The sequence below is a fragment of the Scyliorhinus torazame genome, chromosome 6, assembly GCF_047496885.1.
Source record: "Scyliorhinus torazame isolate Kashiwa2021f chromosome 6, sScyTor2.1, whole genome shotgun sequence".
Taxonomy (NCBI): Eukaryota; Metazoa; Chordata; class Chondrichthyes; order Carcharhiniformes; family Scyliorhinidae; genus Scyliorhinus; species Scyliorhinus torazame.
In genome coordinates, this window is record NC_092712.1 from 243,728,293 (window position 1) to 243,753,661 (window position 25,369).

General features: G+C 48.3%; 1 protein-coding gene across 1 annotated transcript in view; it reads right to left on the reverse strand.

Moving 5' to 3' along the window:
• The window catches only part of LOC140425861 (uncharacterized), a 148,894-nt gene that overhangs the window by 11,897 nt on the left and 111,628 nt on the right, over window positions 1-25,369 (reverse strand). The window contains exons 11-12 of the mRNA XM_072510245.1: window positions 20,922-21,077; window positions 19,716-19,788 (exon numbers count right to left, since the gene is read on the reverse strand). Of these exons, the coding sequence (XP_072366346.1) occupies window positions 19,716-19,788; window positions 20,922-21,077 (229 nt within the window). The remainder of the gene's footprint in view (window positions 1-19,715; window positions 19,789-20,921; window positions 21,078-25,369) is intronic.

The window sequence follows — 25,369 nt, forward strand, 5'->3', positions numbered from 1 at the left end:
CAAAGCTCTTATCAACCTATCAAAATTACTCTGTTTGAGCCTTTCAAACTCCAATTATGTTTGACCAAATTCTTTCCTTAAATTTCTAAACTTTTGTCTGTAAGCTTCAGGCACTAGCTCATATGCATCTAAGATGGATTTCTTCACCACCTCATACGTTCCAGATACCTCCTCCGGCAGTGATGCAAACACTTCACTAGCTCTATCTACCAGCTTTGTTTGAAATCAGTAATACCCACATGTCCTGTGGCCATTTCATTTGTTTAGCTACCTTCTCAAATGAAATGAAAAAGGCTTCCAATTTCTTCTCGTCAAACCTTGGCAATGCTTGGACATTTTAAATAGATTCCCACCAAGCCTTCGACTATGATGCTCTTTCTCACCATCATCCAACTGTACATTTCCCTTTACGTCTGCTAATTTTAATTGACTGTCATGTTTCATGGCCAGTTTCTGAAGTTCAAACTCCCTCTTTATCTTTTTCCCTGATCTGTATCTCCCTTTCTTTTTCTTCTGCTCGGGCTATTCTTTCTTTTCTCCTTTCTTCTCTCTCCTTTTCTGTTTCCTCTCTCTTTTTCCTCTCTCTCGTATTCAAGCCGCTTTAATTCTTTCTCATGTTCCATTTATTTAATTTGCCACTGAATTTTTGCCAATTCCAATGAGTCAGACTGTATCTCAGGCAACTTTAAATGCTTAACCACCGCCATAATTACCTCACCTTTTCGCATTTTGTAAGGTAATGTTAACTGCAATGTTTTTTGCCAGACCCAACAGTCTGCTTTTAATCTCTGTCCGTAAGGTACTGCGTGTGACAGTCTCCACCCTCAAAAACTTCTGAGCCTCTGAAAGAGCCATTGTTCACAACACTCTCCCCGCTTAAACTAAAATACCACACCGGAAAAGCAACAATCCTTCCTGTCTTTAAGTTCACAAAGGCCAAGCCAATAGATAGATTTTTATCCTCCTTGAGCCCCCAATTGTTATTGGAGAGGCGTTCTCAGAACACCAAAATGTATCAGGGAGTTCTAGCAACCTACCTCTTTAATGTATTGTTGCTTTTCCGAGCACACAGCTTGTTCTCCAGGTGTGGGATTACAATTATGGACACGTGGGTTTTTAAATACAAAACAATCTTTATTCCATGAACTCAACTTAACCTTTGAAATAAACATTGGATCACTTAACACCCCTCACTTCAAAGATAACCCCGAAAATAATACAACACTAAATAATCCTTCAGTTATTCCTTTCAACATCCAAGGGACTTAACACCTTTAAACAGAAACACATCAGGTTAAAGGCATTACTTTTAGGAGTTTAAATCACCCAAATTATCCAGTCCAAAGATAGTCTTTCATGGCAGAGATCACAGCAGATCCAGCTCACTGCAAACCCACACACACAAGCTCTTTTCAAACTTAGCTTTCTTCTATCAAGCGGCACACAGCCATTACCAGCTTTCTCCTCAAAGTGGCTTTTCTCCTTTCAATCAGCACACAGGGACTCCCAGCTTTCTCCTCAAACAGGCTTTTTCCTTTCAAACATCTCATTACCAAACCAGCCAGGCACCTTTTAGCTGCTCTCCCAAAACTGAAACTAAAAAAACTGCAAAATGGCTGATCTAAAGCCCAGCTGCACCCACACTCTGACATCACTGCATTTGTTAAAGGTAAATATCCATTTCTTAAAGGCACGCTCACATGACAGTGGGGATGTTGCAGTTTGAGGCAGCGATGAGGGCATCCTTCAAGTGTTGCCTCTCGTATTTGCCATGTTGAAGCTTTAAGTACAGTGTTTGTTTCAAGAGTCTTGGGTCAGGCATTAGGAAAATGTGTCCTGCCTAGCGGAGCTGATCGACTGTAGTCAATGCTGGGGATATTGACCCGAGCGAGAACACTGACGTTGGTGCACCTATCCTGCAGAAATTTGCTGAAACTTGTAGAGGCAATGCTGACGATATTTCTCGGGGTGCCTGCTGTACATAGTCAATGTCTCAGTCATATAGGAGGCAGGGTATTACTACTGCTCTGTCGACCATGAGCTGCATCCGAGGTCCTGGACTTCAAATACACTTCAAGTGACCAACTGATGGCTGCGCTAGCACATTGTAGTGGGTCTTGAACCTTGTCAGAGTGCGACCTTGGATCTGGCCTGCATATGGCAGCGATGAACAGATTCCCATTTTTTCTGCAGATTAACTTCACTCAAGCAGGACGTTTGCTGAGGGCGAGATGGAGAATCACAGGAAGGAAGATACAGAAGAGCGTCAGTGGGATGACACAACCTTACTTGACTCCAGTCCCTATGTGAATTGGGTCTGTAGTGCATTTGTTGGCCAAAATCACAGCTTGCAGGTCGTCATGGAGCAGGCAGAGGATGGTGGCAAACCTTTGGGTGCAGCTGAAGTGGTGACAGACAACCCTTGTGGAAGACTTTTGTGAGGTCAAAGAAGGCCATGTACAAGGATTAGCTCCGTTCCCTGCATTTTTCTTGTAGGTGCTGCAGGGTGAAGATCATGTCCATTTTGCCTCTTACTGGGCAGAATTTCTCACTGCGACTCTGCGAGGAGCTCTTCAGCCATAGGGAGCAGGCGAATAAGGAGGAGTCTTTCCTGACAGCAGGAAAATATATTTGTAGTTACTGCAGTTGGACTTTTTCACCCTTCTTCTTCAGTTGGAGGAAGACACATAATCAACACTCACTCATGAAGATTTTCACAGCACCATCCCATCTGTCTTATTGCTCACAGACCAAAACAAAACAGTGAGTGAGCCCAGGCTGGGGGAGGGACAGCAGAGATCAGTGGTCTCACGAATTAGAAGGCTGCTGCAGAGCTAGCCTTTGAGGACAAAGGATCGCTCCTGTGGAGATGCAGAGCTTGGCCTCCCGCAATAACCTAGTCTGGATCTCAGCTCCATCACTTCACCCAATCCTGCAATTCCCGCTGAATGCTATGAACTCTGAATTAGCTTCAGTTCATCCATTAAAACTTCCTTTTGTCCTTTGCAGGTACAAGCAGATGGCCAACCAGGTAGCTCTCCGAGCTCCTGGTGCACGTCAGAGGATGAGGGGGCTCTGGAAGAATCATCACAGCGCTCACCGCATTCTCCAACAGCACAAAGCCACATACAGGTGGGAAATGCACAGTAAATGGCAGGACCATTAAGAGTATTGTGATGAACGGTTACTGCCTTATCATCATGTAAGGTGATGTCCCCTTTAAGACCAGGCTTGGAACCCTGGGGACTCCGCCTCTGGCTCCGCCCATCTGGGAGCCATACATAAAGGCCTGCCTCATGGTCTGTATAGCAGTCAGCTCTCGTCCAAATCTGTAGCATAGGTATTAGCCTAATAAAGCCTTCTTTACAGTTTAATCTCTAAGCATCATTATTGAGGGTACCTCAATTTATTAGGCTAAACTAGATTCAGGATGGACGCAGGCCTAAAACCAGAGAAGCTCAATCTGGAAGCACGAACGCCGGAGGCAAAGGAAATTTTTAAATACTGGCTGCGGTGCTTCGAGGCCTACCTGGACTCTGCAGAGATTCCCATCCTGGGGCCACGCAAGCCGAGTCTACTCCACGCCCGGGTGAGTCACAGAATCTCCGCCACGCTCGAAAAAGCGACGATTTATGAGGAAGCGATTGAGTTGCTCCGCAAGCGGTTTGTCAAACCCGTCAATGAGGTGCACGCCCGGCATCTGCTCTCTACCTGCCGGCAGCGCTCGGGGGAAATCGCTCGACGAGTTTGTTGAGAAACTCACCGCGCTGGCCAGGGACTGTGACCATCAGGATGTGACAGGGGAAGTCCATATGAACCTGCACATCAGAGATTCTTTCGTGTCCGGCATCCGCTCGACCTACATCCGGCAGCGACTGCTCGAAAACGGGGCAAAAGACCTCCAGGAGACGCTAACGCTCGCCTCATCGCTGGAGGTGGCCCGACATAACTTGGGTACGTACCCCGCGGACTCTGCCAGCCCCCCCCGGACTTCCTCAGACTCGCCCGTATTACAGGCCTGCGCCACGCGGCGACCCGCTCACCATGGGGGCACACCTTGCTACTTCTGCAGGCAGGGCCAGCACCCACGCCCACGCTGCCCAGCCCGCTCCGCGATCTGCAGCGACTGCGGGAAGAAAGGGCACTTTGCGAGGGTCTGCCTGGCCAGACCCAGGGGCCAGAAAAACAAAGAACAGCCAACCCGAAAATCACGCTCTCAGGCCTCGCAATGCTGCTGCGCACCGACCCGACACGTCCTCTTCTGACGCGTCATCAGCCTCGTGCGAATCATGGGAGCGGCCATCTGGTCGGCGGCCATCTTCTCGACCCGACACGTGCGACAAACGGCAGCGACCAACGGCCGCCCCTATACTGCCTTCGAAGCAGCCGGCCGGCTCTTCCACTTCCTCAGGGTCCCCTTTGGTGTCACAAATGGGGTCTCCAGTCTTTCAAAGGGCGATGGACCAAATGGTGGACCAGTACGGTTTGCGGGCTACATACCCGTACTTGGACAATGTCACCATCTGCGGCCATGATCAGCAGGACCATGACGCTAACCTTGGTCCTTATAAAGGAAATAAAATAAATTCCTGTATCGAAACACTGTCTGTGGAAGCTCTTTTCCTGAAAGACTGGGTGCGATCACCCTCGATCAAACTCGGCCAAAACACCTGCAGAACTCCATGGTGCAGGTCCAGGTCAACGGGCACGACACTGCATGCCTCTTTGACTCCGGGAGCACGGAGAGCTTTATCCACCCTGAAACGGTAAGGCGCTGCTCCCTACGCACCCATCCCACATCCCAAACCATAGCCCTCGCATCTGGGTCCCCCTCGGTACAAATCACGGGGTACTGTATTGCGGATCTCTCGATCCAGGGTGCCAAATACACCCGTTTCAAATTTTATATCCTCCCTCACCTCTATGCCCCTCTGCTGCTCGGACTGGATTTCCAGTGCAGCCACCGAAGCCTGACACTGAAGTTCGGCGGACCCTTGCCCCCCCTCACGGTGTGCTGCCTTGCGACACTGAAAGCCGCACCCCCCTCGCTATTCGCTAACCTCACTCCCGACTGTAAGCCCGTCGCCACCAGGAGCCGGCGCTACAGTGCCCAAGATATGGCTTTTATCAAGTCAGAGGTCCAGCGTTTACTGGGAGAGGGGGTCATCGAGGCTAGCAACAGCCCTTGGAGAGCGCAAGTGGTGGTAGTCCGGTCCGGGGAGAAGAAACGGATGGTCGTGGATTATAGCCAGACCATAAACCGATTCACGCAGCTTGATGCGTACCCCCTTCCTCGCATCGCGGAAATGGTAAATCGGATCGCCCAATACCGAGTCTTTTCCACGGTCGACCTCAAATCTGCCTACCACCAGCTCCCCATCCGACCAAAAGACCGCCCCTATACTGCCTTCGAAGCAGCCGGCCGGCTCTTCCACTTCCTCAGGGTCCCCTTTGGGGTCACAAATGGGGTCTCCGTCTTTCAAAGGGCGATGGACCAAATGGTGGACCAGTACGGTTTGCGGGCTACATACCCGTACTTGGACAATGTCACCATCTGCGGCCATGATCAGCAGGACCATGACGCTAACCTCAAAAAGTTCCTCCAGACTGCCCGAGCCCTTAACCTGACCTATAACGAGGGCAAATGCGTTTTCCACACCACCCGGCTGGCCATCCTCGGCTATGTCGTGGAAGACATAGGTCCCGACCCCGACCGCATGCGCCCCCTTAAGGAACTCCCTCTCCCCCGCAGCCTCAAGGCCCTCAAACGGCGCTTGGGGCTTTTCTCCTATTACGCCCAGTGGGTCCCTAAGTATGCGGACAAAGCCCGCCCACTCCTAAAGACCACCACTTTTCCCCTCTCGGCTGAGGCTCAATTGGCCTTCAACCGCATCAAGGCCGCCATGCACGCGGTGGACGAAACCATCCCTTTCCAGGTAGAGAGCGATGCATCAGACATCGCCCTGGCTGCTACCCTCAATCAAGGAGGCAGACCGGTAGCTTTCTTCTCCCGAACCCTCACCGCCTCCGAGATTCGACACTCTGCAGTCGAAAAGGAGGCACAAGCCATTGTGGAGGCTGTGCGGTGCTGGAGAGACTACCTCGCCGGTAGGAGGTTTACCCTCGTCACCGACCAACGGTCGGTCGCCTATATGTTCGATAACACGCAACGGGGCAAAATAAAAAACGATAAAATTTTGAGGTGGAGGATCGAACTCTCCACCTACTCGTACGATATCAAGTATCGTCCAGGGGAGCTCAACGAGCCCCCAGATGCCCTGTCCCGCGGCACATGCGCCAACGCGCAGGAGGACCGCCTGCAAGCCATCCACAATGACCTCTGCCACCCGGGGGTTACCCGGCTCGTCCATTTCATCAAGTCCCGCAACCTACCTTACTCAACCAAGGAGGTCAAGGCCATGGTCAGGGCCTGCCAGGTCTGTGCGGAGTGCAAACCGCACTTCTATCGGCCAGACAAGGTTCAGCTCGTGAAGGCCTCGGGCCCCTTTGAGCGACTGAGCGTGGACTTCAAGGGGCCCCTCCCGTCCACCAACCGTTATGCCTATTTCCTCACCGTGATCGATGAGTTCTCCCATTTCCCATTCGCCATTCCCTGCACCGACATGACCTCAGCCACGGTGATCAAGGCACTGCACAGTATCTTCACCCAGTTTGGTTTCCCTGCTTATATCCACAGCGACCGGGGTACATCGTTCATGAGCGATGAACTGCGTCAGTATCTGCTCAGCAAAGGCATCGCCTCGAGCAGAACGACCAGCTATAACCCACGGGGAAACGGGCAGGTGGAGAGGGAGAACGCGACCGTGTGGAAGGCTGTCCTTCTGGCCCTGCGGTCGAGAAATCTCCCAACCACCCGCTGGCAGGAGGTCCTACCCGATTCCCTACACTCCATTAGGTCACTCCTCTGCACGGCCACAAATGAGACCCCTCATGAGCGATTGTTTCTCTTCCCCAGGAAGTCTACCTCCGGGGTCTCGCTTCCACCTTGGCTGACGGCTCCGGGACCTGTTCTTCTCCGGAGGGACGCGAGGAGCCATAAAACAGACCCCCTAGTTGAAAAGGTCCGACTGCTCCACGCCAACCCCAGTTACGCCTACGTGGAGTACTCCGACGGCAGGCAAGATACGGTTTCCCTCCGGGATCTGGCGCCCGCTGGATCCTCCACCACAGACGCCCCTTCCCGCGCCACTCCCCTGCAGGACCCGTCGCCCCCTACAACACACCCCCTTCCGGCCCTACCACCCGTTGGTGAGCTCCTACCGTGCGCCCCCCCTTTACACACCCCGCCCGCGCCGGCTCCGCTACCCCCGGCCCTGCCTAGTTCCTCTGCCCCGACCCGGACCGAAGCTCCAACCGCTGTGCTCCCGGATGTGCCCTCAACCGGGACGTCCGTGCCCGCCGCACCACCGCCCGAATTGAGGAGATCGAGGACGACGATCCGGCCGCCGAGACGGATGGACCTATGATGGCACTTCACCCCCGCCGGACTCCTTTTTAAACAGGGGGTGAATGTGATGAACGGTTACTGCCTTATCATCATGTAAGGTGATGTCCCCTTTAAGACCGGGCTTGGAACCCTGGGGACTCCGCCTCTGCCCATCTGTGAGCCCTATATAAGGGGCTGCCTCATGCTCTGTACAGCAGTCAGCTCTCGTCCAAATCTGTAGCATAGTTATTAGCCTAATAAAGCCTTCTTTACAGTTTAATCTCTAAGCATCATTATTGAGGGTACCTCAAGTATTGACAGACAGAGGGATCTGTGTGTACAGGTACACAGGTCACTGAAAGTGGCAATGCAGGTGGAGAAGGGAGTCAAGAAGGCATACGGCATGCTTGCCTTCATTGGCCTGGGCATAGAGTATGAAAATTGGCAAGTCATGATGCAGCTTTATAAACCTTAGTTAGGCCACACTTGGAATATAGTGTTCAATTCTGGTCGCCACACTTCCAGAAGGATGTTGAGACTTGAGAGGGTGCAGAAGAGGTTTACCAGGATGTTGCCCGGTATGAAGGGCATTAGCTATCAGGAGAGATTGGATAAACTCGTTTGTTCCTGTTCTCACTGGAACAAAGAAGGTTGAGGAGCGACCTGATCGAGGTCTACAAAATTATGAGGGGCTTGGACAGAGTAGATAGTCAGAGGCTTTTTACCAGGGTGGAAGAGTCAATTGCTAGGGGACATGTGTTTAAGGTGAGAGGGAAGGTTTTTTTTTTTTAAATACACAGGATGGTGGGTGCCACAGGGGTGTAGAAGGTTAAATCGGGCAGCATGGTCAGAGAAGGCTTGGAGGGCCGAAGGGCCTGTTCCTGTGCTGTACTTTTCTTTGTTCTTTATCAATGGGGCATAACTCGGTTAGAATCAGGGTCACTTTCTGGGGAACACCTCACAGACACGTTCCTACAGCTGTCAGAGGCAGGAACAGGCCAGGTCTCAGACACTGAGAACTGCTGAAGACCAGCCAACTGTTCAGTCCCCGTCAGAGGATGAGCTCTGGCAGCATGATCAGCTCACTGGTAGAGATGCAATAGGCTGCAAAACATCGGACAGAGCTTCGACAGTCACTCGCCAGAGTGGAGCGCACGATGGAGGATCCCTCCGCATTCTGCCTGATGTTGTTGATCCAGCATGTGAGCACATTGAAGCCTCCATGGGGGGGTTGGCAACTACCATGGTGACCTTGGCCTAGCAGGTCTTGCCGGGTGTGTGCTTGGTCCTGCATTCCATGGCCACACACCTTGGTGGTGACCATCAAGGTGTAGGCCATATCCTGACCTTCCTCCATGTGCCTCATCTCCTCCAGGAGTCATGCCAGTCCCTCTGGCACCTACAGGAAGGATGAACATTAGTCGGACAGCCCAGGGGCCTACACTCAGGATACTTCAATAGTGTGCCCAGAGCCCACTCTGCCTATACCTGCACCAACTCCAGCAGGGCAAGCCGCTAAGAGTTCTTCTGCTCCTGAGCAGGTGACCCTTATGAGACCGGGTCCTCCAGGGTTCAGGCCTCCAGAGGATATCTGACAAGGTCATCACAGCTATCAGGACATACCAGTCAGCAGACTGCCTTCACCCCTGCTTCAGATGTCAGGGCTGCACCAAGGCATGGTGGTAGGGTTAGGAAAGTTTGATGTCACGTCAGCGACTCATCTCTGAATAAATTACACTTTTTGAAAACCATTCCATGGGTCTGTGAATGCAACGTTCAGATGAAAGCATTTTGCAATCCTGTCATTCGGAGATCCAACTTTTTCACACTCAGTGTCCCCTCTTTAAGATTAAGACTCAAGTGATGTCAACCTCATTGCCACTTGGTACGGGTGTGTTGTCAGGTAGGTGTGTACACTTCTTTATTCGGAGTATATGATGGGCGAGTTAGCAATCATTATTCTTCAAGGAATAACAATGACTGCTGAGGGCTCATCAGGTATGTTACTCTCTGTACATCTATCCATACTTCCTTTATGTCAGTGTTTGCATCCATGGCATGGGAAATTTCCAGCCTCCACTCACATTACTGTTCTTCCTTGCTCGGCTTAAGTTGATAGAGTGAGCACATTACTAGGTTACGGATGAACACAGTCAAGATCTGATCCTAGTGAATCATGACAACTTGAGGCCCCAGGTCTGGATGCAGGACCCATCTTCTCAGCGATAGTTTGGCTATTTCCTCAGAAGACACAAAATTACTTGGAGAACTAGTGATATCTCCTGATGATTGGACTTCGTTTCACTCCTCTTGAAACCTTTCAGATATGATGGGCATGCCTCACATATTTCCCCTCCTTCATGACATCAGGACACGGCGTTGTCCCTCAGCTTCCTCCAGAACTTCCTGAGCCTCCTTATTTTCACCTCCCTAGGGGGCTCCACCTCCTTCAGTCGGACCTCATCTCTCTGCATAGCCAAATCATAAGGGACACAGCAAACTGCAATGATGTGGCAAACCCTCTCCGGTGTGTATCGCAGAGAGACAACCAAGTAATCCAGATGTCTGAATCGCATCTTCACCAGTCCTATGAACTGCCCTATGAGAGAGCGAATGGTGGTGTGAGCAGCGTTGTACCTTCCCTCGGCTGCAGCCACAGGGCAACGCACTGGAGTCATGACCATCCCTCCAGACATTCTGGCCCCTTGCAGATCCCAGGCACCTGGGAGTGATTGAGGATGTAGGAGTCATGGCAACTCCCAGAGAACAAACATGCAGGATGTGCTTTCGCTGGTTGAACAGCAATCAATGGAAGCCTTTACGCTTGATGTATCTCAAAGGCTGCTGCGAGGGTGTGCTTACAGCCATGTGAGTGCAGTCTGTTCCTCCCACTTTCTTGAGAACAGATACAGCTGCAAAGCTCACAAAACTGAGCCTTGCTGTCCTTGTCCAGAGCAAGTTCATGATGAGCCCTCCTGAAAAGGGTATTGGTTACCTCCTGAATGCGTATCTGACCAAAATGCTGTATTGGTTGCCAGTTACTCCCTGGAAAAACCCAGAAGCAAAGAAGTTAAGTGCTGTCATCACCTTCAGGGACACTGGCTGGAGGAAGACTACACACCCGCATGGCATCAGGTGGCATGTGACATGTATTGCCCTGCACTGCCTCTCACTCATCTCTCACTCATTTGTAGAAAGGACACCGATAAACGAAAGACCCTTGTGTTAAATCATCTCCATAGTCTGGGTTTCTGCTCCTCAGCACTGTTGATGCTCTCACTCCCATGGCCTGCTGGAGCTGCATATCCAGACACCTTTGCTTCTACCTCGGCCTCAAATAAGAATTTGCATAAAAGGTATTTAGCCCACTGGATCCATGCTCACTTTTGCCTCCTCTCTGAAAAGGGCTATTGAAGACCAGAATGGTGAAGGGTGCTGAGTACAAAGGTATGAATACCAGACCTTGGGAGAAGTTGGACTTTGGGACCTTAGATTGTACAGTTCCCCATGCCACCATCAGCATTCCATTGATGTGACATCTGGAGCCCTGTGGGGGGTGAGATTTCAGATTTATATTATTGAATTATTATGGCTCTGACCTCAACACATAGCAAACTATGAGCACTTGTTTGCTCATGGTGTACGAATGGAATCTGCTTGGCCATTGATGAATGGCCTTAACTGCTAATCCATGACTCCTCTTCACTGATGGGATGGCAGAATTGATGCAGCTGTACCATCTTCACTTTAACCTTCACTCTCCAAGGCTGCATTACTATCTTCCAATATGGAGCTTTTCCAATTTTGACGCGAGGCTATTTAGTTATCCATAGAATCCCGAGTGGGTGGCGTCTGGTGGCAGTCATGAGCTGAGCAGTCACACAAAAGGGTGCTCTCGTTCAAGAACATCGACGAAGGCCTTTTAACCACAGCAAACGGGCACCAAAAGTGTAGACAATCCCCCAAATTAACCCTCATGGATCACACTGGCATCTATGGTAGGAAAGAACCAGCCATACAGCCGAAAAGACAGATGAGGGGAAGGACACCTCAGCCTCGGAACGGGGAAGTACTTGTGGAGGCACAGAACCGGCGAGGATCAACCCCACAGATTTCCCAGCACAGACCCAGGCACTGACGGAACAAATGAAGTGCTTTATTACCTCCAAGCTCCAGAAACACAGGGAGGAGATGGAAAAATACCTCTTGGCAGTCATCGAGACGGCAGTGGAGGCTGCAACAGCCCTCACGAAGGGTCAATGGACAAAATGGAGCATCGGCTAGACATCCAGAAATCGACGACAGAGGTCCTCGAAAAGGCTACCATGGCCGAAGGGGACCGCATTACGACACTCGAAGCCAAGGTTGGTTAAGGCCCAGAAAGGGTTAAAGGACAAAGGTTGACTCCAAGAAAACCGGTTGCATCAACAAACTTGGATTGTGGGGGTGCCGGAGGGAACAGAGGGGAGAAATCCCACAGAATACATCGCAGAGATGCTCAACAAGTTGGTCAGCAAGGAAGGATTCATCAAGCTCCTGGCGGTAGATCGCACCCACAGGTCACTCTGGCAGTAGCACAGGGCTGGGGAACCACCATGGGCGATAATCACAAAGCTCCACAGATACCAAGATAAAAAGCAGGTCCTGAGGTGGGCGAAGAGTGCGAGAGGGCGCAAGCGAGATGGAGATTCCAGAATTTCAGGGGAAACAAGGAGTTTAGGGGAGTTGGGGTAGAGATAGTGGCAAAGCAGAGGGGGGAGCACAAGTGTAGAGGGGTACAGGAGGAACAGCAGAGCACGGGGAAGGGGGAGGGAGAATGCGAGCGGCATGTGGAGATGGCGAAAGAGGAAGTTGTCAGCGGCCATCTAGAATGGCCTGTAAATAAGGACAGGCCTGGAAGAATAGTGCCAGGCCCTCAGGGAGAGTATGGTGTATGGTTTATACAAACGGGGGGGGGGGGGGGTGGAGACGGTGCCTCCCCCAATCTGGCTTAGTAACATAGAATGTACAAGGCCTCATCGGGCAGGTGAAAATATCCAGAGTCCTCACCCATCTCAAGAGTACGAAGGTAGGCGTAGCTCTCTTTCCCAGGGTGAAGGGGTCAGCCACCAGGGGGCATAGGTTTAAGGTCCGTGGGGCAAAGTTTAGAGGAGATGTGAGAGGCAGGTTTTATTTTTTATGCAGAGGGTGGGGAGTGCCTGGAATGTGCTGCCAGGGGAGGTTGTGTAAATGCTGAGGGTTTTGGCAAAGGTTGGTATCATGACCAGTACAGGCTTGGTGGGCCGAAGGGCCTGTTCCTGTGCTGCATTGTTCTTTGTAGCGCTCCGACAGGAGACACATGCAAGGCAGAGGGACCGCCTGCAGGTAAGGAAGGGCTTGGTGGGACAAGCGTTTTATGTGTGCTTCGGCTTTAGGGCAAAGGAGGGGTGACTATACTAGTTTCATTCACGGTGACAAGCACAGTGACAGACCCAGGGGAGTGATTTGTTATGGTCAGCAGGACCCTGGAAGGGGCCCCAGTAGTCTTGGTAAATATAAATGCCCCAAATGGGGACGACGCAGAATGTGTCAAAAAACAATGGTTGGAATCCCTGACCTAGATACTCACCGACTCATCATAGGAGTCTTTAACTGCGTACAGGACCCGACAATGGACAAATCTAACTCAAGGGTGAGAGCCATAACAGGAATGGCTCGAGAGCTAAACAGCTTCATGGAGCAAATGGGGGGGGGGGGGGGGGGGGAGGGCCTGTAGAGGTTCAACCATCTGAGAGAGAAAGAATTCTCCTTTTGCTCCAAGGTGTGCATGGCCTACTTGCTTCCAGCGGTAACAAAAGTAGAATACTCAGTGATTGTAATCTGACTATGCGCCACATTACATGGTCGCAAGGTTGGAGACAGGCCAGATCCAACACCCTCCATGGGAGACTGGAAACAGCTCTCCTCGCCAATAGGGAATGCTGCTCGAAAATATCCCAAGCCATCAATTACACAACCTGCAATAAGGAGGGGGAAAAAAAAAAATCATAGCATATAGGGTCCTTAGGGACAGGAAAGACGGGGCTGCCAAGCAGCGGGTGATCGACTCCATACTGGAGGTGGATCGGCAGTACTCCACATGCCCAAACCGTGGATCTGCTGGCAGAGAGGAAAAAGCTGCAGATGGAATTTGACCTGCCCTCCACAGGCAAGGCAGTCCACCAGCTCCACCAGGCATGGGGGGCCTTCTACAAACATGGAGACAAGGCCAGTTGCATGCTGGTACACCAGCTAAGAAACAAGCTGAGCAAAAGAGCTGGTAGGATGGTGGCAGACCCAAACGACAAGAACAAGGTCTTTGCAAACTTTTACCGAGGTCTGTATATCTCCGAACCGCCGGAGGGGCCGTCTGAGATGAACAAATTCCTCAACAGACTGGAAATATCGGTGGTGGAAGAGGACAGGAAACGGGCTGGAAGCATCGCAAGGGCTCAGCAAAATCGTTGAATATATTAATTCCATGCAGTCAAGGAAAGCACAGTGACCAGATGGGTTCCAGACAAAGTATGTTGGCAGTAGCACTGGCCCCACATTTGCAGGAGATGGTCAACAATTCTCTGAAGTGGGCCCTGCCACTGACTCTGGCCTAGGCTTTGATCTCACTGACCCCCAAAAAGGACAAACACCTGACAGCGTGTGGATCATACAGATTCATCGCTCAAACACATTTGTGCAAATTCTAGCGAAAGCTCTGGCGAGGCACCTAGAGAGCTTCCCAACAGAAGTGATCGTGGAAGATCAGACCAGGTTTTTCAAGGGCAGACAGCTAACAGCGAACATAGAATCATAGAATTTACAGTGCAAATGTACAGTGCAAAGGAGGCCATTTGGCCTATCGAGTCTACACTGGCTCCCTGAAGAAGCACCCTACCTAAGCCCACACCTCCACTCTATCCCGTAGTCCAGCAACCCCACCTAACATTTGGACACTAAGGGCAACGTAGCGTGACCCATACACCTAACCCACACATCTTCGGACTGTGGGAGGAAACCGGAGCACCCGGCGGGAACCCACGCAGACAAGGGGAGAACATGCAGACTCCGCACAGACAGTCAGCCAAGCTGGGGATCGAACTCAGGTCCCTGGCGGTGTGAAGCAACAGTGCTAACCACTGACGTCAGACGTTTGATGAATGTAATAATGACCCGATCCGGGGAGGGGACACCAGAGGTGATCGTCCCCCTGGACACTGAGAAAATCTTTGATTGAGTAGAATGAAGGTACCTCATGAGAGGTACTTGAACGGTTTGGGTTTGGAACAGGGTTCATGGTGTGGGTGAAGCTCTTGTACAGCGCTCCGATGGCGAGCATACGGATGAACACCAGCAGCTCCAACTACTTTCAGCTGCATAGAATAACGAGGCAGGGGTGCCTGCTATCCTTGCTTCTTTTCACACTGGCAATCGAGCCACTGGCCACTGCCCTTAGATAGGCAGAGTGGTGGATGGGCATTCAGAGGGGGGCAAGGAGCAGAGAGTCTTGCTCTATGCAGGTGACCTGTTCCTCGACATTTCAAATCCCCTGGCCAGCATGGGAAAGATAACCAGGCTCCTTGGAGTCCAGTGCCTTCACCGGTTACAAACTCAATCTGGAGAAGAGCGAAATCATCCCAATGAACCCTTGAGAGGGAGGAGTTGAACTGGAAGGACTACTGTTTAAAGTAGCCCAAACCAAGTCCAGATACCTGGGGATCCAAGTGGCCTACACCTGGACGAGTCTCCACAAGTGGAACCTCGCCAGCCTGGTGGAGGATGTGAAGAGGGACCTGCAAAAATGGGACTTGGTCCCTCTTTTGCTAACAGGAAGAGTACGGATGGTCAAAACGAAGGTGCTACCTAGGTTCCACTTCGTATTGAAGATCGCTCCCGATCTTTATCCCCAAATCCTTCTTCACCAGGGTCAACAAACCCTGGCCTGTGTCTTCGGGGGGGGGGGGGCCTCGGATACGCAAGACCATCTTACAGTGAGGGTGACATGTGGGAGGCCTGCCCTACCTAATCTTCTATTCTACCACTGGGCAGCGGCAAACACAGAGGGTGAAGGGATGGGTGAAGAAGCCAGAGGTTGACTGGGTCTGAAATTCATAGAAGTGCAAATTCATAGAATTTACGGTGCCGAAGGAGGCCATTCGGCCCATCGAGTATGCACTGGCTCTTGGAGAGAGCACCCTACCCAAGGTCAACACCTCCACCCTATCCCAGTAACCCCACCAAACACTAAGGGCAATTTTGGACACTAAGGGCAATTTATCATGGCCAATCCACCTAACCTGCACATCTTTGGACTGTGGGAGGAAACCGGAGCACCCGGTGGAAACCCACGCAGACACGGGGAGAATGTGTAGACTCTGCATAGACAGTGACCCAAGCCGGAATCGAACCTGGGACCCTGGAGCTGTGAAGCAATTGTGCTATCCACAATGCTACCGTGCTGCCCTCATATTTTATTTAAATTGTACAATTCTATTTGCAAATACAATTAGTTCAGCTGCCCACAATCAGAGATGGTAATTTTCTTGCTGGTTTTGCCACTTTCGCTTCCCAATTTTTCCATCTTCCTCACTACATCCATCCCGTCTATCACAACATGTTTCCCATCCAACCTGCAAGATTCAACAACAGACATTAGGTGATCATTGAAAGCTGCAATGAAGACTTAGTGAGACAATATTAAGACGGAGGAGGACCTGCCTTTCCAGATTAGGTCAGCACCGCATAAGACATAGGAGCAGAATTAGGCCGCTTGGCCCATCGAGTCTGCTCTGCCATTCAATCATGGCTGATATTTTCTCATCCCCATTCTCCTGCCTGCTCCTCATAACCCCCGATCCCGTTATTAATCAAGGACCTATCTATCTCTGTCTAAAAAAGACACTCAGTGATTTGGCCTCCACAGCCTTCTGCGGCAAAGAGTTCCACAGATTCACCACCCTCTGGCTGAAGAAATTCCTCCTCATCTGTTTTAAAAGATCGTCCCTTTAGCCTGAGATGGTGCCCTCTGGTTCTAGTTTTTCCAACAAGTGGAAGCATCCTCTCCACGTCCACTGTATCCAGGCCTCGCAGTATCCTGTAAATTTCAATAAGATCCCCCCTCATCCTTCTAAACTCCAACGAGTACAGACCCAGAGTCCTCAAACATTCCTCATACGACAAGTTCTTCATTCCAGGGATCATTATTGTGAACCTCCTCTGGACCCTTTCCAAGGCTAACACATCCTTCCGTAGATACGGGGACCAGAACCGCTCACAATACTCCAAATGGGGTCAGACCAGAGCCTTATATAGCCTCAGAAGTACATCCCTGGTCTTGTATTCTAGCCCTCTTGACATGAATGCTAACATTGCATTTGCCTTCCTAACTGCCAACTGAACCTGCACATTAACCTCAAGAGAATCGTGAATAAGGACTCCCAAGTCTCTTTGTGCTGCTGCTTTCCGAAGCATGTCCCCATTTAGAAAATAGTCTATGCCTAAATTCCTCCTTCTAAAATGCATAACCTCACTTTTCCACATTGTATTTCATTTGACACTTCATTGCCCACTCTCCTAGCTTGTCCACATCCTTCTGCAGCCCCCTTGCTTCCTCAATACTACCTGTCCCTCTACAGATCACCGGCTGCCATCATGAAAAAGACCCCTTATCCCCACTCTCCGCCTTCTGCCAGTCAGCCAATCCTCTATCCATGCCAGCATTTTACCCTGAACACCATGGGCTCTTAACTTATTTAACAGTGTCCTATGTGGCAACTTGTCAAAGGCCTTCTGGAAATCTAAATAAATCACGCCCACTGGTTCTCCTTGGTCTAACTTGCTTGTTACCTCCTCAAAGAATTCTAACAGATGTGTTAGACACGACATCCCTTTGACTCAGTCCTATTTTACCATGCACTTCCAAGTGCTTCGCGATCTCATCTTTAATAACAGACTCCAAAATCTTACCAATGACCGAAGTCAGGCTAACTGTCCTATATTTTCCAGTCTTCTGCCACCCTCCCTCCTGAAACAGTTGTGTTACATTAGCTACCTTCCAGTCCTCTGGGACCCTTCCTGCCTCCAGTGATTCCTGAAAGATCACCACCAAAGCCTCCACAATTTCCTCAGCTATCTCTTTTAGGATCCTGGGGTGTAGTCCATCTGGTCCAGGTGACGTATCCACCTTCAGACCTTTCAGTTTCCCCAGAACCTTCTCCTTAGTAATGGTCACTGCACTCACCTCTGCCCCCTGGTTCTCTGGCATCCCACTGGTGTCTTCCACCGTGAAGACTGATGCAAAGTAACTATTCAGTTTGTCTGCCATTTCTTTGTTTCCTATTACTACTTCTCCAGCCACATTTTCTAGTGGTCCAATGTCTATTTTTGCCTCTCTCTTACCTTTTATATATTGAAAAAAAATCTTCCTAGCTTCCTTTATATTACTAGCTAGCTTGCACTCGTACTTCATCTTCTCCCCCCCCTTATTGCTTTTTTAGTTGTCCTCTGCTCAATTTTAAAGGCTTCCCCATCCTCTGGTTTCCCACTAATCCTCGCCACTTTTTTGCTTTTTCTTTGGCCTTTATGCTGTCCTTGACAACTGGCTCCCACACACACACTCAGGAGCCTGGTGATAGTGGCCACACTAAAGACCTAGAAACAGTTCAAGCTCCACTTGTTTGGTGATAGGTCTATAGAGCACCCCCCCATCCATAACAACCATAGGTTCACGCTAGCAAAGATGGACGCCACATTTGGGACATGGAGATAGGACAGGGGACACAGAGTAAAGGGCCTGTCATGTGGACGGTAGACTGGTGATCCTGGGGGGGAACGTTCATAGAAGCTCCAACTCCAGAAAGGGAAGGAGCTCAGGTTCCTGCTGCACGACTTTCTCCAAGGAAACACGATCGTTCTACCAGCAACCCGGACACACCCTGGGACACAATGGTAGGGCTGGACTGGTGGGGGACGACAAGTGCGGGACGACAAGTGCGGTGACATTTACAGACCCCACCAACATGCTAACACACACCCACCCTATAATTTTCAGTCTGCATTCATCCCCTTCCAGCAATATATGCACTCCGTTTTTGTTTACGTTTCATGCAGCCATGTTTGGGTCTGGCTTTCCACCCCTTTCCATTGTTCGACCTCTTTATCCACCTCCTCATCCCTCTGCCTGCCACAGTGAATCCTCACCCTTCTTGAACTGCCCTCCTTCCACATTGCCCGCAAGAGTCTGCCCTTTCCCCACTCCCCCTTCTTGCTTTGCCCTCCTTCCACACAGTGGAGCAGAGTGTTGTCCAGATAGACACTGGTGTATGGCACCGGGGGGGTGGGGGGAGGAGGTACCTGTACTTTCCAATGAAGTACTGATCCGAGGCAGGTCCATGGGATCCATGAAGACCAGTTCAGCAGTATGGATTTCAGCACATCAGGAAAGGTGCAAACTATGGTAGGTAGACTCTGCTGCACTCACCTCAAGTCCCTGGTGAACTGAGGGCCACCTTTTACACTTATCAATCAAGTTTGACATTGAGATGATTTCCTGCTGGTATGACGCAACATTGGGAGGCCTAACAGGATACAGGCAGGCAGCTGTTTTCATGAGACGTGTCATGGGAGTGGCTCTTCAAGAAAGGTTTTTGTCTTGTCACATGACTTGTGATGTCATTGTGTGGATGGAGCTGGGCTGCAGCTCTGAGAGTTTTTAAACTTTTGCTTCGAGTGCGGTGACATTTACAGACCCCACCAACACACTAACACCCCCACACTACAGAATAGCTGGTTTGTGGCTCTGAGTTTTTTTTCCTTTTGTTTTCACATTTGGCTGCTGTAGACTCAAAGTGAGTATTGTGCCCTGTCTCTCTATTTTCAACATTAAAGAGTTATTCCAAGGAAGAAACCCAATTATTATAGTTACCTACTGTTTTGGTAAAAAGGGGTTTTTGGTTTATGGGATCTTGTTATTGAATTGGAACAGTTAATTTATGTTTGTAGTTGATAAAAATTCTACAAATGTTAACTAAACACTGGAGGCATTAAAGTATGGTATACTGAAATAACGCACAGCTTTTTTCTTAAATGTATTAAAGATGCAATAGTCATCAATATCCAACAAGGCAATTGAGCATGTGATAGCTGATTTACATTTCTGTTATGAAATACATTTTTAAGAACAGCACATCCAAACCTAAAACACAATTCAGATCTATTTTGCACATTCAGCAATGGTACATGCAATTTCATCACTTACAAATGGCTGAAAATCTCTGAAATCTACTTTTGCTGGACCCCAAGGCCGTTGTGTTTTTCAGTTTACTGGTTACCTGAAAGGGTGCAAAAAAATATTCGTTACATTATTTTGGGCAATTATTTTGGGCTTACTGATTGGATTTATCAGGCTGAGAAATCCCTGTGACCAAATTAAACAAAATGCTTTACAATTAAAATAATTCACTAAATAAAAGTAGAAATAAGATTCCAAAAATAAGTTGGGCATATTTTAATTATTGGTCAGCCTGCAATCTTGGCAACAAAGAAACATCTGTGATTTTAATATCCTGGTGTCATTTGAATCTAGACAGTGAATATTAGATGTGATTCCACAGTTTGACAACATTTGTTGAACAATCCTGAGTGTGCTGAGAATTACATATTTTTAAAAATAAATTGAGTGGCCAATTAATTTTTTCCAATTAAGGGGCAATTTAATATGGCCAATCCACCCACCTTGCACATCTTTGGGTTGTGGGGGCGAAACCCATGCAAATACAGGGAGAACATGCAGACTCCACACGGACAGAGACCCAGAGCCGGGATCAAACCTGGGACCTCGGCGCCGTGAGACATCAGTGCTAACCACTGCGCCACCGTGCTGCCTGCTGAGAATTACATTAACAACCAAATCAAGATCATCAGTTGGACCACAGTGTGGCTCACTTTTGTGTGCCGGAAACTACGTATTGCAGACAAAAATAACATGTACATACATTGTGCTGGTTTCAACTAAACAAAATAGACAACAGTCATTCTCTGGTTCAATCCTCAGGGCAATGGCCCGACCAATCGGAGTCAACCTGCCTGGTTTGAATTTATATAAAGCTCAGCAATTAATGTCTGTTAATCAGTTAATGGGCAAATTCTCCATGGCAACACCTCTACGAAATTCCACTTGCCAATCAAACAGTACTCTCCCTTTAAAGTTATTATTCTTCTGAATTGTCTTAATGCATGCAAGTTGAAAAGCTTCGAGCAACAATACCAATACAATTCAAAATCCTATGTTTCAGAACGGGCTCAATGTTCATGCAATTAAGAAAAATATGAATAAGCGGAGAAAACAATGAAACAAGGGGCTGGGCGGAGTTAAACGGGGAGAATTATTTTCTTGCAATAAATTAAAATATGGAACAATGTGGAACAGACTGGTTAATAAGACACTTAAAAAGGTAATGCACACTTTTACTGATTTACGGTGATGTCTTTCTGTATCACTGTAATATCTTTGCTCTTCAGATTGTGTTGAGTCAAGCCTTCTGTCAAGCTCACCATCACTGGCTGGGTGTTTTGTTTCAGACCTGTCTGAATTTGGATGTTGGCTGCCGAGGACTGTCACCTACAAAAACAGAAAATCTGTAGAATGAAGACAATCTTTTCAGCACATCAACCCTTCACAAAGTAATAGATCACAAAGTAATAGATCAAAAAGCGGCAAATCCTGAAAATCCAAAACTACTGGAACTAGGAAATGGGAGCAAAATGCCTCGTGTCTCGCCATCAAGTTACTCCACTGTGGATTTTAAGTATTTCATTTCAAATACAAAGTGTGCTAAGTTACAAAAAGGAATAGAATCCTCAGCAAGAAGTCACACAAATTCTCCAATAACGTTGAGAAATGAAACACCGACACCTAACCATATTAATGATAGCAGGTGTTACAAGGGGAATAGGAATTCTATGTTTACACCAGATCTACATACATATATAATATCTGCATGGGTAAATGTCTTCATTCAATCTTGATTGGAAAAAATTCTTATCCAAGAGAGTTTTTAAAAATAGAAAAAATAAATAGAAAGCATTCTACTGTCAGGGGGTAAGAGTTCATGCTATATTTTTTTATACAATATGTATTCGGCTGGCTAATTTCAAAATTTTACAAAGGCCCTTTTTATTTTGAAATAGGTGAAGCTATGTCGGTGACCCTGAACAGAAGGGATGATTTGGCAATATCAAAATTTGTACCTCATTATCGCTCCCGTGGCCTGCAGAGACTAACTGCAAAGAGAATTATACAATGCCCATCTACATTTCAAAAGCCACGCCTGGCCAAATGAGCCAATTTGTCTGCTAGGATAAAGGACCCGGTAACAACCCACTTTAACCCGGTGGCTGGAACATTAACCATCTCAGGGACCCAGTCAAAGGTATGCACACGCTTTGTTCAAGCCAAAGTGGAGAGGTGGACTTCCTGTGACATGAATCCATGGCTAGTGGAACCAGCAACATTGCCCTGTGCAGCCGAAATAATGCCCCATTTCCATCTACCTAGCAACAGAACAGAAAACAGGCTTTAGCCAGGTTTGAAGCCTGTTCCCATCTATGCTGTTTTTATTGGAAATTCTGAACCAATGCCTACAAGACTGATTCATCTTTGCATACCTCATTGCAGAAATCAACTCTACTGGAAAAGTGAATTATCCAGCATCAGTTCAGCCTGCTGAATTCTGGAGGAATTCACCATTGGCCTTTAATCTGGACTCGCATGAAAAAAATTATTCGTTTCTCTGTGGTCTTCTCTGTGAATCTTTCTTTACCTCTTTTTCATTATATGGATGAAAAGGAAGCAATGCTGCTACCCTCCTCCCATGTTCGTGTACGTGCATATAGGAGTTCATCATATCCAACGTTTGCTGTGGGGCTATAAATGGAAGTTGGATCACACCAAAACGGAGGGGTTGGGAAATACACCACCGTTTATGAAAGGAATGCAAATCAAAACACTTTTCTGTTTACAAGTGACGAGAGGAGAAATCACCACCTCACCTGTCCATAACACTACTTACACTACTGAAATACTGCCAAAATGAATGAGACACTTATCTAAATTTAGTTTATATCCCGAAAGAGACCAAATACTTGAAGCAACTCCAATATGCTCCCAGTGACCCACTCGCTGCCGATACATACAAGAGCAAGTTGTCCGCATACAAAGGTCCCCTTTCCACACCTCCGAACTCCTCAACACGATGGCCAATGTCTCAATCTCAAGCACGAACAACAGCGGGGGTGGGGGGATAGGACATTCCTGCTTGGTGTTGCCAATCAGCACCGGAGACGCCAATAATGTTGCTCTTTTTAACTGAATACTGATATGACTGTTATTAATGATGATATTGCTTTTCTGAGTTGCCAGGTGTCAAATGATACCACCACAAGGTTTTACCGGATATCGATCAAAAACCAAACAACCAATTAGCTAGTTCAAGTTCAATGATAGTTTATTTACACACGAGATTTACTTTGACATGCAACATAAAACACTACAAGCTAAATTACACCCAACACTACAACAACCTGTACTTAACTTCAGGCACCCAACTTTATGCTTTTGGAACAAGGCTTTTGTTCGGATCTTGCGTGGCTGGGTCTGGAGAAATGACTTTGTTTCTGCGTGGTTCATTCATCTGGTAGCGATCGTTGGTCTTGAACTTGTTTTCTGGTCGTGATGCTACACTTGGTTGTTGGCGGAGGTCGTGGCCAAGAGAGCCCGAGCGCCGGGGCCAAGAGAGACTGAACATGGCAGCATGTCTCTTTATCCTTCTGGGGTTTCGCGCTCTTTTGGACGGTCCTTAGCTTTGGACCCAATAATTCGTCAGGCTTCGATTACTGCCTTCGATTTTGGCTAATAAAGGGGCGGGTGGCTTGATGGCGGGGCTCGTCCTGAGAGGGCATTGACCTTGGCTTTTTGGGCTCCCCGAGCAAAGGGAGTGGCGCCGATGAGTCTGTTTCTGTATCTGTTACCAGAGTACAGGTCTTTTGTTCTGGGAAAATGGGCTATTAGAATGCAAAGTAGCTGGGGGTTTCAATAGCGTCTAGTTATCAGAGTTGCAAATATACATAAGCTCTGAGCATCTGAGTCCTGGGTTAACCATATTTCCTATTGTCCTTTGCAGGTGGCCATATTTCCCAGGATCCTTTGTAAGTGGCCATCCCAGATGGCTACACTGGTCCCACGGTGCAGAGCAAAATATCCCAAATTTATGCGATTCGTGCGGACACCCGCCCTCGGCTCCCTATAGAGCAGCCTTATCCAATCTACAAATCGTGGCCCAATCCCAAACCACTCCAGAACTGCCATGAAATACCCCCCTCTACTCGGTCAACTGCCTTCTGGGCGTCCAATGCCACAACCACTTCTGTCTCCCTCCCCTCCGCCGGTGCCATAACCACATTCAATATACTCCCAATATTTGAGAAGAGCTGCCTCCCCGACACAGACCCTGTCTGATCTCCCCTATCACCTTCGGGAAGCACTCCTCCAACCTACCCACCAATACCTTCGCTGAAGTAAGGGATGCACGCACAGACAGGATGCATTTATTTCTTTAAAATGCCAAAGGTCTTCACAGGCACACTATTAAAATCTCACACCAAACTGAGGGGAGATATTTGGGCAGAAATTTGACCAAAAGCTTGGGTCCGAGTTAGGTTTAAAGGAGGCATGAAATGTAGAGGCTGAGAGGTTGAGGGATGGAATTCCAGGCCTTGGGGCTCATAGGTGAAAACATTCTGCCAATGGTTCAATGATTAAATTCAGAGATATGAAAGAGGCCAGATTTGGAAAATGCAGAAATGAGGCTTGTAGGACTGTCGATTACCTCAAGACTTGGCAAAGCTGTGGCCAAGCCCTTGGTTGTCCCAATATATGGCAGGATGTCAATTTTGGCTGATAGTGCTCCCATGAAGCACCTTGCAATATTTTAACACATGAAAAAGATGCTAGGTAAAATTGTGTTGCTGTTGTTCATTGATGGAGTGGAGGATGCTCCCTCAATGACCTTTTCTTCATCTTAAAATATAAGGAGTGGTGTTGTTTGCTGGTTGTTCCACAATGCTCAGTTCTTTTTACAATGCAAATAACAAAGCAGGCCATCCCAGCTTACAGCTCAACTTGCATAATGTCCAGGTTGGGCTGAGAAATGGACACTTAATAGCATTATGTTGTTAATGATGATTATCTGGCATTTAAGGGATTAGAAATCAAGGAAGTGAATTTTAAAAATCAAACTATTGCTTAAATAAAAATCATAGATCAGAAATATAGGGGTGAATAGGATTTGATAGGAGTTAGAGTTGTGGACGAACAAAGAATACAGCACAGGAACAGGCCCTTTTTGGCTCTCCAAGCCTGTACCAGTCATGATTACCACTCTTGGCCAAAACCCTCAGCACTTCGTAATGCCGAATCCATCTATACTCATCCAATCCATGTACTGACGAGATGCTTTTTGAACGTAGTTAATGTATCCACAACCTCCCCTGGCAACGCGTTCCAGCCTCGGTGTATAAAACCTGCCTCGCATGTTAGACGTTTTAGTTACTGTGAAATGAAGAGTCTAAAGTTCTGCTCCTTTTTCACCAACACACATTTATTTCAGTCCAACAGACTGTGCTCAAACCTCTAACTACACATCACCTCACAGAGGCCACCTGAAGCCCCTTTACATATCAGTGTCAATTAATGGATACTTAACATAAATGAGACAACTAATTGCAATGTCTTAACCCATTACTTAAGTCTCCTCTTCCTTGGAGAAAAAAAAATTAGGTGAAAACAATTTCAAGAAACTCAAACCCCCTTTTTTTTGTTTGGACAAGAAAGAAAAAAAAGTCACAGAAACAAGC